Source organism: Gekko japonicus, unplaced genomic scaffold (assembly GCF_001447785.1).
Source record: "Gekko japonicus isolate JY-2015 unplaced genomic scaffold, Gekko_japonicus_V1.1 scaffold1640, whole genome shotgun sequence".
NCBI lineage: Eukaryota > Metazoa > Chordata > Lepidosauria > Squamata > Gekkonidae > Gekko > Gekko japonicus.
This window is the reverse complement of record NW_015173183.1, coordinates 330,170-348,708: the sequence shown is the minus strand read 5'-3', so window position 1 is coordinate 348,708 and position 18,539 is coordinate 330,170. Positions and strand designations below refer to the sequence as shown.

General features: G+C 43.9%; 1 protein-coding gene across 1 annotated transcript in view; it reads left to right on the top strand.

The window, feature by feature from the left end:
- The window catches only part of SCAI (suppressor of cancer cell invasion), a 76,426-nt gene that overhangs the window by 42,738 nt on the left and 15,149 nt on the right, over positions 1-18,539 (top strand). Inside the window, 9 exon segments of the mRNA XM_015422588.1 lie at positions 6,302-6,397; positions 7,114-7,200; positions 8,491-8,589; positions 10,771-10,867; positions 11,946-12,044; positions 13,337-13,489; positions 14,452-14,553; positions 14,775-14,876; positions 15,216-15,294. Coding sequence (XP_015278074.1) covers positions 6,302-6,397; positions 7,114-7,200; positions 8,491-8,589; positions 10,771-10,867; positions 11,946-12,044; positions 13,337-13,489; positions 14,452-14,553; positions 14,775-14,876; positions 15,216-15,294 — 914 coding nt within the window.

Genomic DNA, 18,539 nt, shown 5'->3' with positions numbered 1-18,539 from the left:
CAACAACAGGAAATCTTGTGGCCTATTAAAGACAAACAACATTTTGTTATAAGATTCTCTGGGCTAGACTTTACTACTTCAGGTGCAAATGCATGGATCCTTGTTCATTTTATAGAGACATGACAGAAAAAAAGCAGGGTTAAGGGACTGTGAAATGCAGGATGTACAGGGTGAAATGTAATTATGTAAAATTCAAATCTAATCAAGAAAGAGACCATTCACTAACTTTGCTTAGCTAGTTAACATGTGCAATGGTTGCAGCTTCCTAGATTTTGCTAAAATAGTTAAAACTCCTGATAGGTAAGAAATCCAAAGTCTTTACCAAGCTAGGGTAGGGTAGCATTTTAACAAATTCAAATTTTAACCCTCTAACAAATCCAAATTCAGCAATTTTATGCCGGAGTTTCCATATGAGGTTCATTTGTTGAAGAATTGTGACTTGCAGGTCGGAAAATGTGGCCAAGGAGACTGACATTTGCTAAATGGTTTCTGAATATTTTTATATTTATTATGAAGCTCTCTTGAGCAAACCCTATTGAAATGAATATCAGCTGCATGAGAGTATGCAAAAAAAAATCCCTTTATGCAGTAGAACAGCAAATGCAAGAAGCACTTGTGTTGGCACCAAGGTTGTTATTCTTCAGGCACCATGTTAAAGCACCATGTATGCCTGAGCACTTAATAATAGACTTCCTCAACTGATCCTCTGTTTTTATTGACTTCTATTGCTGTAAGCCTGCCTTGAAAATAGGGTTGCCAGGTCCCCCTTAGCCACCGATGGGGTAGGGTTGCCAGATACCAGGCTGGGAAACTGCTGGAGGTTTGGAGATGGGGCTTCCAACTTTTTCCTTGATAGTAGTAGCTAGCCAAGATTTGTCTTTACTCCCAGAGTTGATCTGACTGATGTCATGGTGTACTTTAGAGGCATTTGCTTTCCCTTGGAGACCAGTATGAGATCAGGAACAAGCCTTTCTCCTTCCCTCTGTGTTCCATTCAGAGGGGATGAGGACAGCTTTCATCAACTATTATCTTCAGCTTTGGAGCCTCTCAGGATGCCTCTGAAGACTACTGTGAGGGGTGAACTAGACAATTCCATGTCACCAAGTGGGGATGTGACAGTGTTCCCTCTATGGTGAGTTAGTGTGAGCTAGCTCACAGTTTTTTTAACCTCTGGCTCACAGATTTTTGTCTTAGCTCAGGAGGGAGGGCTCCAGAGCAAACTAATTTATGCAGTAGCCAAATCGCTCGCTCACAGCTTTGATGCCAGTAGCTCACAAAGTAGGATTTTTGCTCAGAAAACTCCACAGCTTAGAGGGGAACATTGGATGTGACACCATTTCAGTTTTGTTTTTTAACTTTTCAAAATGCTGCAGGGGCCTGATTATGCTGGGGGACTGTAAAAAGGGGGGATCAGAGGTTCCTCTTCTCTCCTGTTTTCATGAGCTGAAATGGCTGCCATTTTGCCTCTCGAAAACAGCACCAGGGAAAGATAGGAGCTCCTCACCCACCCACCCCATGCCATGGTTCCTAGCAGGATCAAGCCTCTGTGGTGTTCTGAGAAGTTAAACTCTAAAATGGTGCTATGTCCACATGTCAGACTTTGGGATGTGGCCCTAATTGTACTGGCCCCACCTCTTCCTTATTTCTAGAGGAGGGTGTGGTATGGTCTCAACCTTATACTGTTGAGTTTTAAAGTTATTTGCTAGAAGTTATTTGCTCAGTGCAGTGTAGGATCTGAAGATAAGAAATCTAATGTCCATGCACATGTGAATATCTCAGTATTCAGATTACATTTGGTGCTGGATTTAAAATTTGGTATTCTGGGATTTTAATTCATTTATGTACTTAAGGTAACCATAGATAAGATTTGAAGAGCAATCATAGTATGCTCTTCACTTGAACTGTGAGCCTAGCTTTGTAACTTGCTGTTAAGAGCTCCAGCTAATTTGAAACAGAGTAGGCCACTGATGCTGCCTCTTTCCTCATGTCTCAAGTGGACATCCTGCATTAAAATAATATATGCACATTTATTCACTTACACAACCATGCTTCAATTTGCTCCCATCTCTCAAATTATAAATTTTGCAGAGCTGTAAACTGTTGGATCACTGAAAACTGTTCTAAATACTGAATGGGAGGGTGATGGTACAGACACCAGCCAATAGCACCTTCTGTGTCTTGTTTTTCCTTTGTTCAGTCTGAGTCATGCTGGAAACTTGCAGACATAGTTTTTCAGGAGCTTAGGGCAGAAAGGTGATGATTCTTTCAAACCAGCTGTACTGCTCTTTGAATGTTATGTCTACCTTAATGCTTGCAGGACTGTTGTAACGATGACTTGTAGATACTTCAGGACCTCAGCATTTGTATAAAAGCTGACTAGAGGCTGTGTGACAGAGCTCAATAGCTTTCAGTAAAGCCTTACAAAGAGAGAGAGGCTTCTCAGCGATCCCATCATTTGCACAGGTCTAGTTCCCTGCAGGGCCTGCTTGGACACACAGATTGCTCTGCCTGTAGTATAACGAAGCCAAGAGCCTGAGTCGCACTGCGGATTCTGGGCCAATAATTGCCTTCTTTTTGTAAAGGCCTTTTGTTGCGGCTGCATGCTGGGCTTAATAGCGTCTTCCTATTATAAACCTTGAAGAATGGGAATTGTGTGTGTGAAAATTGGCATGCTGAAGAACAGAGCCCCCGTCTCCAGCTAGATTGTGCAGTTTTGTGCAGTGAATGCTGGTTAGAGCACCTTTAGCCTGTAGCAGTAGCTGTGGTCATCCAATGAATTTTAGGTAAGATTGGGGGCGGGGGGATCCTTGCTCTAAGGCATCAGCAGCCAGTAACTAAGATGGGGCAAACCGTATCTTTTGGCTCACAAAAGAAATATCCTTTCAAAATTCAATTTTCTGAAAACCTTGGCCTTCTACAGAGACGCTTGAAAGTATGTGGACAATGATCGCTAAAATGTAAGGAAGCAAAGAGGTGACTGCAGATGATTTATAGTGTGTGAGCAGGCAGAGCTTGCTTCAGTGAGCAAAGCTAGAATAAATTTTGTAAAACAAGCATGTGCATAATTTATACCACCCATAAATTCAGTTTTCTTCATAGATTGTTAAAATGTATTGAAATTCCCACAGTCCTGGCCTGAGATATCCCCCCCTCCCCCCCAGGCTGGTAAGAGAAATGTAAGAGGCAAAACCACTGTAGCTTAATTAGTTATTCTCAATGCATTTTAATGTCACCTTTAGGAGAAGTTATATAGCAATTAAATAAATATGACATTGTATTCCCTTCTGACCCTTTGCTTGTGTCCGGGTGTTGTGCCCAAACATGTCTAAGACATGGAATCCTGGGATGCACCTGGTAAGTGGGTCTTGGCATGTCTTCCAGAACAATAAGCCATGAAGGTCCTCAGCATGGCCTTTGAGACATCTGTCAGCTCAGCATGGGTGGCTGTCAGGCAGTGGGGAGGTTGGAACCCCAGCACAATACCTGTACTGTGCTGCTTGTGCTTACTCACATGGACAATGGGCCCTGAGAAAAGGTGGTGGGATTCTTACTAACTGCAGCTATCCTCTTTCCACCAACCATGTATTGCTTCTGTACAAGCAATCCAGCTGGCACTGGCCTGGGCTAAAACAGATACTTCTGCTTCATCTAGCTGGGCCTCAGAGCCCTTCTTCCTTGATCACAACATCCATTGTCTTATTTTGAACTGACCTGGCATCAACCAGGAGAAGCTTGGAGGCTCAGTGGGCGCACAAAGGGTTCAGATGAGAGCCAGAAAATGAAAAGCCTGAAGTTATCTAGTTCTTTTTTTCCCCCTCACAAGCTTTGCTTTTCCTCCATCTCCGTACGTATGGAAGACCACATGCTTTCCTCTTGTTTCCTTGGGTGTCTATTAACTCCTGCCTGGCCCAGTTGAGCCCTGCGAAGTATTCCACAGCAAAGAGAGAACAATAAAAAACAATTGCCAAAACACAGCAAAAGACAGGATGGGGCCGGAATTAGATAAACCACATGAAGTGCACTAAAATTCATGTGGCTTGGTCATTAGATTAGCAATTAGCCCTCTTTTATTTGACAAATAAGCTTACTCACTCTAATCAGTAGAAGCACAGCCCACCAGAAAAGGAAAAGAAAAGAAATGGTCTACTCTCAGTAGGCCTCCTCTGCAATATCCTTTTCTTAAGGAAAACGCCCCCTCTCACGGGGTGTATTCAATTTATTCCAGCAAGGGGCCAAAGTAATCTAATTCCACAAGGAACAGCAGCTACTAAACGCTATCCCCTTTGACAGCCAACATTTCACGTCAGTAGCACCTACTAACTGCCTCTAAGGAACAACCATAAGGAATGATACTCTTTTGTGTGGACTGTTCGGTGTTCCCAGCTTTCAGCAAAACTCTCTGCTACTTACCTGCTCTTCCCCAGTTTGTACCTCACTGAATGTGGGCCAGTGCTTCTCAACGAAACCTAACACAAAATATGGCCTTTCTGCTGTAAATGGATCTTGGAACTCCTCATTCTGTTTCTTTTCATAATTACTATTATGGAAAGGAGCAGCACCATCAGAGTTCATGGTGCTTCAGAGAATAACAAACAAAAAGACAGGTCACTGTCCCAAGGTGTTTTGAGATCTAAATTTCAACCATGTTGCATTCTCCAGAACTGCATTATCCAGAACTGCAGTTTTGAGATATTTGTAGATGGGGAGCAAAGCCTTTGCTTAATCATGTAGCATTTGATAAACTCCTAGGAGCCAGTATCAGCTTTTCTCCCCAAGAGCCCAAAAGGTTTTTGTTCCTGTACCCTATCCATGGAACAGGCTAGCCTGGGACTGAAAATACTGTTCGTTTCCCCCCTCCTGGATGCATGCTGTTTTAGGGTAGCAAGCTGCTATGATGAAAGGTTTATTGCCGCAAAGCAGATTCACAAGGTTCGCCTTGTGTGTTTCTGTGCTCACCAGGTCTTTGGAGCCAGAACCCGCTGTTCTTAGCATAAGGGTACGTGTGGTTTTGGATCTTTCATTGTGCAGAAAAGGAGAAATACAGCCTGCATCGCTCTGCTTGTTGGGGGGGGCATTTCCTCCAATCCCAGGCATTTGAGTGGCAGTGAGCCAAACCTCCGGCTGTGTGTTGGCAGCTGCTCTCCTCCTCTTCCTCCTTCCAGTACAGAGAGCCTCGCCTGCCCCTTCTTTCTTTCTTGCTGTTGAACTCAGCTGCCAAATACAGCATTTAAGGAAAAGGGGGGTCCGGAGCTTGCCAAGGTGTCAGTGGATGTTACAGCTTCTGCTCTCGAACATATTTCATGCTTGTAGCTGCTCTACTGGAGATGGACCGTTCAAGCAATCTCAGCTGCTAAGTAGTAGTGTATGGAGGGAGGGGGAGAGTGGGCAAAATTCCAGCATCTTCCCCAACAAATGAAGCTAAAGAGTGGAAGGCATTGCAACTGGCCCAGATCTGTATAGGCTCGTTCTCTGGCTTTCCCTGGCCTTGGTGTAAATCCTGGGGTGTCCTTCTTCTCCATATCACTCAAATACATAGTTTCATCGAAAAGAGAAAGAGGAGCTGGTGCAGTCTGCATCTATTCACATGGTCTATTACTGCTCGTCCCTCTTTAGCCTTCTCTAACATTTTCTACTGGCTTGTTTTTTGGGAAAGGTTATGACTTACATACACAACATGGTGTTGAATGTACATGAAAGCCCATGAAGCTGCCGTATGCCTAGTAAGAGCACAAGTCTTTCCAGGCCAGTACTGGTTACATGGCAGTGGCTTTCCAGGATCTCAGGCAGAGAATGTTTCCCACTGCTTGCTACGTGAGATATTTTAACTCTGGTCCCCATGGACTTAATCTGGTGCCTTCTGTATGCAAAGCAAGCAAATTATCCCTGTTGGTGTGTAAGGGGCCACTTATAGATATTTATGGGATGTCCATGCATGGATGTGTCTGTAAAAGAAAGTGGCATCCAGTATATAAAACCAAAGCATAATATAGTAAAAGATGTAGCCCCATAAGTGGCACAACCCTTGTAGATTTGGCCTTATTGTACATACCTCTTCTACTTTACCCAAAACAGCATTTTAGTATTTTTAAGGCTGAAATAACACGCACCCTTGCAATTTCAAGAAGATGTATGTGGGAAATACATGAACTCCAGTACCAGGACTACAAGGTGCAAGCTGGTGTTGGGTTTTTGGTTTGTTTGGTTGTTTTTTTTACTGAGCTTGTCCTCTCCTGTCTTGGATGACACCTTTCTCTTTCCAGGGCTGATTATTTGGGTTCCTCTCTCTTTTGTTCTGTCGCAGAGACTTGCCTCAGTATGGGCAGAAGCAGTGGCAATCTTATTTTGGACGCACCTTTGATGTTTACACCAAACTCTGGAAGTTCCAGCAGCAGCACCGGTAAGAGGAACCTAAAGAGCTAGCTCTGCATTGAGTCTGCAGCATTCCACTTCCCATAATGTGGACCAAAGTAGCAAGAGAAGGTACCTGTCTGCCTGAGAGCCCAGGACACTCTTCTTGACCATGGGAGAAATTCTTGAGCAGCACTCAAGTACGTTGTTCATAACTGTGACCCAGTGAGATAGAAGGCATAGGTGCATAGGTGCACATTCCTAGGAAGCATATCCTATGGTAGGAGGTGTAACTACATTACAAACATAAACTGTTTACCAACCGTTCCCCAACCTCAGGGAACTGTAGTTTATTGCTTCATTTATTTTATGTAAAGCATTTCCATAGGACTTTTCCATAAGATCAAAACAGTTGAACAAACAAGAAAGAAAACCATGATGCAACAGAAGTGGCTAAGAATATTCATGGCCTTGTTGTCAAATTAGAAGTCCCAGGAGTCTTTGGGGAAAGCAGTGAGAGTTAATCTGGTATAATTTTTGTAGTGTAGATATGTCCCTTGGATATTGGAGATAATTTAAACACATTACTCTTCTTGCTGAGAGTTCACAGCTTAATCTTGCCCTTAAGGAAGCCTGTCTTCATTTAGCCCACTTAATCCCGGTAAATGTGGGATAACTGTGTTGGATGCTGAAAGTAAAAGCAATGGCATGTTGTGTGGAACATACAGAATGTGGCACAGTTTCATTTCTCTCTCCCCCCCCCAGGCAAGTTCTGGACAATCGATATGGCTTGAAGCGCTGGCAAATTGGCGAGATCGCTTCAAAGATTGGGCAGCTTTACTACCACTACTAGTAAGTAACCAAGCCTTTGAGGCCCATTGAATGGTCCTTGTCATGCACAAAAGAGCAAAGAGATAACACAGCTTCTCGGGAAGCAAGAACTGTGCTGTTGCGTTAAATATGAGAAATGAGTAGAATTTGTAATAGTACAGATCAGCTTTAGCAGTGAGCAGAAAAGGGATCAGGAAAGTCAGAGAGGTGCTGAGCAGGATTTCCAGTAGTTCACACTTTGCATTGTGTCTCATAAATAGGGGAAACTATGCAAAATGTTCAGACATGCACCACTTTCCTTTGCATTACAGCATATCTTTTTTTTTTGCGTTGTGTGTGTGTTTTTGTGTATGTGCTTGCAAGCCTGGAAGTCATGGTGACTTCTGGTGACTTCTAGTGGGGCTAGGACGTTTCAGAGAGGTGGCTTGATATTATCTGCCTCTGCGTCCCGGCCCTGGTATTCCTTGGAGGTCGCCCTTTCAAGTACTTGCCAGGCTCAGCTCTGCTTAGTTTATTACAGCATATCTTGTCATGTTCAGTTGACATGATGTTGGCCTAGAACTGAGACTATGCATATATGCAGAGTATACAAAACTCTTTGTAAGATGGGCCACCTATTCAGGATTCTTTTGTAAGGCTGTTGCTTACATTAGTGACTGTAAGAATGAAGAATATTAGCCTCTGCACTGTGTTTTGGGATGGAGGAAAATCTAGTATTTAGATACTGGGAACTAAGGGAAGGGGGGAAGTAACCTATTGGATGCTTTAGCTGTACGCTTAGCCATAGAGATGAGAGAGACTGGACCAATGCGTAGCTTGTAGTATCTGCAATGCTAAACCAGAAACTAGATTTGAGTCCCAGTTGCACCTTAGAAACCAACAGGATTTCAGGGTACGAGCTTTTAAGAGTCAAATCTTAGACTTCATGGGATGAAGAGAGCTTTGACTCTTGAAGGCTTATCCCCTGTGAATCTTGTTGGTCTTTAAGGTGTTACAGGACTCATCTAGTTCTTCTGCTCTAGACCAACATGGCTACCCTCCTGAAACTGAAAGCTGTCATTGCTTGCAGTACTTTATGTATGTGGGGTAGATGGGTGTTCTGTTTGCTTTGTCCCTGCATCTCTGTGGTGAAAAGCTCTGTATCCTTCATACTGGATGTCAGAGTGACAGACAGTTCAGTGAAATAACAGGAGTGCCAGTAAGGGCCTCATCAAGACTGGTTCACTTTGCACATTGCCAATAGCTGTTGGATGAATTTGGTGTGCAGCCCTGCGGAGCAGTGGAGTCTGAGTCTCTGTTCTTCTTCTGCAGCCTTCGCACATCTGAAACCAGCTACCTGAATGAAGCTTTCTCCTTCTACTCTGCTATTCGGCAGAGGTCTTATTATTCCCAAGTCAACAAAGAAGACAGGTCAGGCCATGCCTCAGTCTTGTGAGTTTTGCAACAAAAAATAAGACGCATGGGATTGTGGGATGGGTAGCAGTTTTTGTTATTTGTGACTTTGTGAATCTTGTCCTGTGGGGTTCAGTGGCTGAGGTCCAAAGAGCTGCTTTAGACATGGCTGAGAACTTGGAAATGCCCAATGCAGCTTTTGACTTTGAACAGCGGACACCTCCCCCAGCCATGTGTGCTATATCACAAGTTAATAAGAACATAAGAGGCACCAATGTTGGATCAGGCCAAAGGCCCATCCAGTCCAACACTCTGTCACATAGTGGCCAAAAATACCAGGTGCCATCAGGAGGTCCACCAGTGGGGCCAGGACATCTTGTTTTGAAACTCTCTAGGGCTACCCAAGTGTGTTTGCCATGAAGCATGAAAGATTGTTTTGTTTTGAGAAATAAGTTCCATGTCACATTGGGGTTATGGTGTTGCTAAACAGAACTAGCTGGGGCGTTTGGATTCTCACTGCTGCTGGAGGCTCCCACTGTGGCTCATCTTCTCTCAGCTATGTCAGTGGACTGAGATTCTTTACTGTGCTGCTTCATGGGCATGGATAGAAGAGTGGAAGCAGCAGGACCCTTGATAAAGGCAGGCTACAGTATGGCTGTCAGCAAGTATCCACGTAGGGCTATGACACGTTCCTTGGTTTTGGTTTTGTTCTTCAAGGCAAACTTAAAATTTTAGTCCTCACCCCCAGTCATTGAGTGCCAAACTGCATAATGGTATATTCCATTATCAAAATGAGGATATTTCCCTTGTATTTCTTGGTTGCTTGCGATGTTCATTGTTCATTTGCTTCCATTGCTTTACAACAGCATTAATGGTCTGGATACTTGGCTCCCAGTCTGTCCTCCAGAATGCAGGAGAGATCACCCAGGAAAAAAGCTACTAAGGTGCCTCTGTGGGTTTCCTTCTAAAGTGCAGGCAGGCTCTGTCTTTTCCTTCTCCAAAGTCAACTTGCATAGCAGAGGCAGGCGACCCTGGTGTTCCGGCATCACAGGCAGTTGCATAGTTTGCCTCTGCAGCCCCAGGACTGACCCGATGATCTGGTGAGGCAGTGGTCTCAGGTGGCAAATACTGGTGGGTGGCAGTTGTACCATCTCTCCCTCTGAACTGTTGCCAGCAGAACAGCTAATGCTCCTTCCCTCCTTGTTTCCCACACATGGGCCCATGCTGTCCTGCCTTACAAGGTGGTTATGATTAAAACAAGATAATGTATGTAAAGTGTGGACACTTGGAAAGTATTAACATACAAAGTAAGATATATCTAATAGTTACAGGTGGTCTGACCACATGGATCAAAAAACCTACACAAGACGGAGGGAAACATACACAACTAGGGTAAATGTTTCTGAAACCCTAGGTTTGCAGAAAAATCTTACTGAAAGTGAGGCAGTGATTAAATAAAGCACAGAATTGTTTTAAACTGTTTGCCACCATTTGGGGTTGCCTAGGACTTGAATTACAACTATTTTGGGGTTATGTAGTCCTGTTTGGAGGTGAGCTGGTGATAGAGGGGGGGGGGTAAAGTCTGTAAGCTGTAAGGGGAAGAAGCTGCATTAGTTGTAAAGTGGAGTGACGGGCAGGGAAAAGGTCAACTGGAGAGAATAATGGGGTAGGGAATGAACCCAAAGGCAACAGGGTGAAGGAAAAGGGGGCAGCAAGAGAGGGAGGAGTGGGAATGGGGGGAAAAGGTGGGGAGTAGGGAGAAGAAAGGAGAAAATAGGAGCCAATGAGGAGGGAAATGCAGACACCAGTAGGTGGGGGATGAGATTTCCAGGCTCTTGTTACTCTTTATCTTTATTATGAGCCATAGCAAAGCAAAGTCTTCTCATAACAGAAACCATACATTGATTTGAATGATGGTCAGGGACTGGAAAGTTTTAATGCTTATATATCTCCGGCTATAATGCTTATAGATCTCTGGCATGCTCCATAAATGGACCCCAGGTAAATAAACAGGTCTTTGGCTTAGCTCTGCCCCAACCTTCATTTCCTCAGCAATGAAAAATATCTGACATTGTGCTGAAGAATTGCAGAAGATGCTATAAGGTGCAGGATCCATCATCTTTGCTCAGAGCTGTCCCTTTTCCCCACCATCTGCTGAATAATCTTTATTCTTTTTTTCTTTTTCTTTTTCTTTTCCAGGCCTGAACTGGTGGTTAAGAAACTGCGTTATTATGCACGGTTTATTGTGGTTTGCCTTTTACTCAACAAAATGGACGTTGTTAAGGATCTGGTAAAGGTAAAAACCGTCATGCCATACTGGTGTAGGCGTTTGTTATGTTTGTAATCTGCCTCCCTCTCAAAGAGCTTGAAGAAGTGTATTTATCCTTGAAACGAGCCTTTGAGGACTGGGTAGGTTAAACATGCCTTCCCCAAGGCCATCCAGTGAATTTTTATATATGAGCAAGGATTTGAACCTTGACCCCATTCAAGGAGGAGGGGATTTTAGCTCAGTGCTCTTTATTTGCTTTGCATGCAGAAGGTCCTGGCTTCAGTCCCCGCAAGCAGGCTCAGGGCGGGTTCCATCATAAAATTCACAGTACAACAAATCAACAGTTAAAATATATCTAGAAACCTATCTAAAAACAATATTCAGTAGAAGATCAGTGCCTCAACAGGTTTCAGCAAGAAACAGTTTGTTCCCAGGTGGCCATTTGGATCTGAGGCCACTAGAGGGGAGGCCAACAGCAGGTGGGCGCTCGCTGAAAGCCTGGCGGAAGAGCTTTGTCTTGCAGGCTCTGTGAAACTGTAATAGGTCCCACAAGGCCCTGATTTCTAATGGGAGCTCATTCCACCAGGTAAGGGCCAGGGCCAAAAAAGCCCTGGCCCTCGCTGAGGCAAGTCAGACATACCTGGGGCTGGGAACTACCAGGAGATGTTGATTAATAGATCATAAGTTCCTGCGGGGCTCATATGAGGAGAGGTGGTCCCGAAAGTATGCTGGCCCCTGGCCGTATAGGGCTTTAAAGGGAAAGACCCGTGTTTGAAGCCCTGGAGAACTGCTGTCAGTCATAATGGAAGATGCTGGGCTAGGTTGGCCAGGGGTCTGACTGTAGAAAGTAGCTTTATATGTTCATAAGCTTGGGAAATACTGCTGATGGAGAGCAGGCATAAATATAAGAATAAGCACAAACCTTTTGGGAGGTCATGTGCCAAGTGTTGAGGACATGGGTATGCTGAAATAGTTTTCTTGTTCTTGTGTCTAGGAGGCTGCTTTTATGCTTAAATAAACACACACATGCACCCACAACCTAATTAAAAATAGATGAAAACACTGCACACCCATTAAAAGCCACTTATTGCATCTCCTTTTCCAGGAATTGTCAGACGAGATTGAAGACTATACCCACCGCTTCAATACAGAGGACCAGGTGGAGTGGAACTTGGTTCTCCAAGAAGTGGCAGCATTCATTGAGGTAGGGCCAGGAGCAGTCTTCTGTTCTTTTTCGGGAATTTTGTAAGGTCATTCACCCTCACCCCTCTTATCTACCCAGTCAGAGTGGTGATCACCATTCTCTAGTATGCAGCAATTTTTACAAACTCCTCTTGTGGTTGGAATTCAGTGTTTTCACCTAGTCAGGATTACTTGGGTTAACTGTCATCAGAATGTTTTTTGGTGATCCTTTGTTAGAGTCGGGGCGTCAAGTCTGGTGAATGCATGGTCTGTTTCTGGCTCTGGTGTGGAGATTGCAGGCTGTTTTGGGTTACCAAAAGTCAATTTAAGCTGGTGCTCTGTTGCCAGCGGTAGGCAGCCAGATCCCACAAGAAGCTCTGAAACGGGGCATGATGGGGTACAAGTGTGGGCCCTTGTTGGTCTGTCCTGAGTAACGTGTAGTCAAAAAATATGCTGCCTGTAAATACAAATTACAGTTTTTAAGCTATCATGACTAATAGTTGCTCTTAGACTTACTCTCCATCAATTATCTGAGCTAGTGGCTATCACTGTTGCCTGTTCTGGTGGCTTTCATATTAAAAGAAATGTCCAGGTGTTTAGCTGTCATAGACTCTGGAGAGTTCAAAAGGCTCTAGAGAATTGGCAAATGACTTTTGTTCCTCTATCACACCTTGTTTACCTATCCTCATGTCCTTCCATTCTTTCATAGTATTCCATTCCAGTTATCCAAAGACTAGAACAATCAGCCTCCTAAACAAGAAAAAGAAATCCTATTGGACAATACAAGCATGTGTGTTTAAAAAGCTGGTTTGGCATGTGTAATTGTATTTTTCTTGATGGTGAGTTTGCACCCAAGGCAGATTGGAATTGCTATAAGAGAAAATTGGTGAATATGTGGAGGAAGAATTCTTTGGATCAGATCTACTCTTACAGGCCTTGAAGCTTCGAGGGCTGCTTGGGAAAATCAGAGACACACTGTCAACAGTCCCAGTGCTATTTCTGCCCATGATGAAGGAAATCTTTGCAAAACGAACAGGCTGAGTGTAGATTAACTGGGAAACAGAACAGTGAGTAAGGGTGACAGTTGCATTGATCGTGCTCTTAGTGTTAATCTGCTCCGTTGCCTTTTATCCAGCTTAGTTTAGTTCAGTTTGTAATAAGTGGACCTGAAAAGCACACACACACCAAGCACAGTATGATTTCAATTCCTAGCTTCGTACTGGACACAATTTCTAGGGCTCTCTCATTGGCAGTGCTGCTTATTCTTTCTTGCAAGGCGTAGGCCTGACTGTCCTTGCTTCCCTGTTCATCTAGGCAGACCCGGTGATGGTCCTGAATGATGATAACACCCTTGTGATCCTCTCCAACCGTCTCTCTGAAATGGGAGCCCCTCTGCTGGAGCAGGGGATGATTGTGGGGCAGCTGACTCTTGCGGATGCACTTATTATTGGGAACTGCAACAATCAGGTGGGATCCTGTGTGAGAGCATTAAAAATGTCACAAAAAGGACATGTGGTTGGTAGACAATACTGGAACATTTTAGAAACATATGTGTCTTTAAAGGAGGGGAGGCCACAAGGGTCAAGGGCAGCGATTTGTTGATGATGACTCCTACTCTCTGGAACTCCCAATCTGTGGAGGGTCCTCTTTTAGCCACTCTACATAGCTTCCTAGATCAAAGAGTCTTTGATTATACCCTGGCTTACCCAAGTAATTGCATGTCAAAATTTCCTGGAGAATGTGTACCTTCACTTCCTCTGAGATTTGCCAGCCAGGATTCTGCAGGATCCCCTCAGCACCATCTTTTTTACAAAAATACCAATGGAGGTTATGTGAAAAACTTGTTATTGATGCTTCTAGGTGCAGGAGGAACAGTCTGAGGCACACTGGAATCGTCAGATATAATATGGCAATCTGCCCACAACTGCCTTCTGTGGACACCTGCCTAGGAAGTGGCAAATTAATAAGGTCTCTGGCTGCTAAGATAGTTTCAGAAGGCCTTGAGGGTGCCTCAGTAGTGGGAGATCCAGCTGGCAAGTGGCTAGCACTCCGCCAGCCACCTTAGTAGCGACAGTGAAACAGTAGAGTTTTCTCCCTCTTGAGGTGCAACATGCTGTCTTGTTATATGCTTTTAGGCATTATGCCAAGACATTTTCCCTGTGCCATGCTTGTACTATTTTTAGGGTTTTTTGGAGGGGAAGGGGGGCTAAAATGTTTTACTGCTTATATGGTTGGGGGCTCCACATGATTTGATTTTTAAACATCCTGTTCTTTCCATTCACGTATTGGGATTTTTAGTCTTTGTTGAAAATTAGTGTTCTGTCTTTAAGGAATCATTTTAATACTTCTGTCTCCCCCTACCCAGTAAATAGCCCCCAAAGGACCTCAGTATACTGTGAACGGCAAAGTTATGAGCAGTTCTTTTGCAGGTGAAATTCAGTGAATTGACAATCGACATGTTCCGGATGCTGCAAGCTCTGGAGAGGGAGCCAATGAATTTAGCCTCACAAATGAATAAGCCTGGATTGCAGGCAAGTCTGATTTATATTTGTACCTTTCCCCCTCTCACTCAACAGGCTGGCAGCTGACAATATTTAATTTTGGGGTGGGGACTGTGGTTACTCCCTGCACTAAAATATTCCACATGGGCTAATTAAAAATAGATTTGTACCATGCTGAGATAAATAATCAATGTCTTTTTTTTAAGTGAAATACAAAGGCTGGTTTAGGAACATACGTTTCTTTTACACAGGAGACAACTGAAAAGCCAGCAAGGAGGGAGAATCCCCACAAATACTTGCTATACAAGCCAACTTTCAGTCAACTGTATACCTTCCTAGCTGCATCATTTAAGGTTTGTGGGGAAAGGGGGAGTGCCTCTCTTCAGCAGAAGAATCTAACACAAAACCTCCCTGAACCGAAATGAATCTCTGCCACTGGACTCCTCATTCCCAGTCAGTTTCTGTTGTCTGTTACCTGCTTTTATGTCAGTGCTTTGGTGACCTTGTTATTTGTTTGGGGGGGCTGCTTAAAAGCAGTCTAAACTATTAAGTACTCCCCCCTTTCCCTGGGTAGACTCAAAGGAACCCAGTATCCTCTGAAATGCAGCTGATAATGATGTGTTATTGATGTGTAAGATGTGCCCCTCATGCATTCAAAATTAACAACACCTCTTTTCTTGTCAACATTTCAGGAACTGCCTGCAAATAGTGTCCTGCTGATCTACCTGTCGGCCACTGGCGTGTTCCCTTCAGGTCGTTCGGATAGTGAAGGTACAAATAAAGGAATGCTCCCTGTCATGAGCAGGGCTTGAATTCTCTTTATGATCCACAGACCAACAGAAGTCTGCTCCCAAAGGAAAAACTCCTCTCCTGGAGTGGTCCAGCTTTCCTTTGCTGACATAGCAATATTCATGCTGTGTGTTTTGGGGGGCTTGCTTCTCAATCTACCTTCAGGTCCTATGTCAGAATTTTTAGACATCCAACGTGTTGAACCCAATTCAGGCACTTACCAAGCTGGCAAGTCCTTTTTGCACAGCAAAAGAGCATGTGAGTGGCGTGTCCACCCTATACTCTTGCTCACCCACTCATTCGTATCCACAGTGCGTTAAAGCACATGGCCCAAGTTCATGTTCTTTTCCCCCTCCTTCTGTAAAACTGCAAGAGGGATATTTTTGCAAATCTGAGTTATGTTACAGATCTCCAGGCTCAGATATCACATTATATCAGGGCTGGGTTGGCACTAACTAGCTCTTCCACTGTGTGAAAATGATCACCACCCTGATAAGTGTCTGTACTGTGCTGAAGTGAGAAAACTGTAAATGCTTCTGGGGCTTACTTGGCCCTTTATGAGTACAGTTGGAACACGAAACGGATAACCAATGTTAGTAACATCCAAGCATGGCCAGTGGGTGGCTGTGCTTGAAAAAGGCATTAAAAAGATAGATGTTACGCCTTCTCTGCTCGTTACCATGACAATTCAAGCCCTTGTCATGACTTTGGTAACTTCCCTCCACCCCACTTCCCTCTCGACCTGTCCAACTTGGCCAAATACGGGGATGCAGCTGCCATCTTTAAAAAGCAAACTAAAAGCTATTAAAAATACACTGACTGTCCAGATCAAATAAACTGCAGTGATTTGGTTCCCCAGGTGTCATGTTTGCATTAAATGAAGAAATCCTCCCAAACAAAAGTCAGATGAGATTCACTCCATCCACTTAATACTTGCATTCCTTTATACAATGCATGCTTGTTCCATCTTCCTTGCATGATTCATAAACCTTTCCAGATACTTGCACCAAAAAGAAACCTGTAAACGTTTTCTTACAGGTTTTTTTTAAAAGTTGATTGGTGTTGGACTTTTCTGTGTGCTTTGGACGCAGATCTGTTGCCCTCCTGGTGGCCTGTGTTATTGTCTACATTTCCTGCATGACTTCTTTTGCTTCCCAATGTACTGCAGAATGAATGTTCCATCACTGTCTTTTGGAGAGCCTCCTAGATTTCCTTTGCCTCTCTTGGTTCCAGGTGATGTCTGTGTGCCTTTAAAGGCCCTCTAGACAGCTCAGTTTCAGGGATCAGTTTCACTGCTCCAGCACTCTCAGTTGCCTCCAGAAGTGCTTCAACCCATGCTGATCCCTACAAGCCATATAGCTTACAGAACCCAGTATGGGGGCAGTTCAGGTAAAGCAGACCGTTTGGCTGGCTTTCTGTGCTGTATTTGGTGGTAGTGACATGGTGGGAAAGAGCAACTTCTTTCCTCGGGATGCTTCCTGTTCTCCCAGTTGAGTGTTGCACCCAACCGGGAACACAGAAAGCAACCATCCAAGTGAGTCTGTCTTCTAGTTGTCTTGGTTTTGGAAGGGATACCTGAAGATGCAGCGTAACACAACAGTTGCTGTTCTCTTGGATTATGTGGGTGATCATAAGAAATTGCTTTGAGTTAGGACGAAAGTCCGTTCAGTGCAATACTTCATCTGTAACAGATCAACAGAAGGGCTGATTGCACTTGCCCTTTTAACCTAGGAGTCTTAAATGATGATGTCACAAATCTCCCTTGAATAAAGACTGAAAAGTGATAAAGCATTTCCAGTTTGAAGCAGAGGGTACATTGGTGGGAACTTCTTGTGTTTCTAATTCCTTTTTTAAAAAGTGAAGTTATGAGTTAACCTGCTGGATTCCTGTGCAAAATATCCATCTGGGGATATTTTGGAAGCCAGCAGCAGAACTACATAGAACTTTGCATGGTCAGAGTGGGCCTCCAATCACAGCTTCTTGCTTTTCTTCCATTGGTTGTAACTCCCTGGTCCCACTTGCATGATTCCCATGCATCACACCCGCCTATCCTACCAGTCCCCCAGATCTGTAATTCTCTGAAGCTCTAAATCTTAGAAATAGCAGTAATGTGGAAAAAAAAATATTCCAGTAGCTGAAATCTTGGTCCAACCCAGCTACTATGGACTGGAGTTCTGATGATTCTTTGCAAAAGTGGAAAGCAGATGCATCAGCTACTTATATCCACCTGCATGTTCTGCTTGTTTGACCAATACAACTGTTCCTTCAGATGCTGGAGGGAAATTTCAGCAGTAGGGGCAAAGATCTTTGGGTAACAGAATAGCTGAGTTTTGAAATCGAAACTCTGCTAGTATCGAGGGGAAGCATTTTTAAAATGGAGATTGAGATGTGCTGTCAGGCTTTGGGTTCAAGAAATTCATCTTGAAGCTCAGCTTAACTGCACCTCTTGTCCCATCTTTGTGTTACATTTGCAAGACTCCAGGATTATTCTCATTATCAGCCTTGGGTCTGTTTACACATTTGAGTGAACTGATATCCAGTTATAAATGGCTCTTAACGTAAGCATGTGACTGCTGCTGTCAGCTTTCACTTAATCAGTCATCACAGATAACTTTGCCTCTTGATTATCCACTAGTGGGATCCCCCTGAGGATATGAGATGCCTTTTGTGTAGACTTGACCCTGTGATTCTGTCTGTAATCCTGATGGTGGTTTGAAATGGCTAGCGAATTATCGATTTACATAGGTCTGTTCATAAAGTAACCAGCTCCTTTCATATCACCAGCTGATTGTGAGGATTAACCCTTAAGGTGCAATCCTATGGACACTTGGGAATAAGTCTCATGAAACAGAGCGGAACTTGACTTCTTTGTAAATCTGCATAGGCTTGGATGGTAAAGCCAGCTAAGTAGCTATCTAGCAAACACATGATGAGATCTGTAAATCTCCATTGGGAACTGGTTGTTGCGTGTAAAGTCATTGCGGAAATTGCATCTGCTTGTTTTGGAAAACAAGTCCCACTAGGCAGTTGTTAAGCTGGACCTGTAAGACTGAATACATGGCTGTTACCAAGAGTGGGTCTACCTGCAGGTCTTCATTTTGGAGCTTTCCAAAGCACACACCTCCAGCAGCTCTGTATTGCTTTTGCCGTGGTGGTGGCTGTTACTGCTAACTCTGGAAAGGTTCTTGTTGATGTGTTAGAAGGATGAATTCCAGCTCTTGAATATA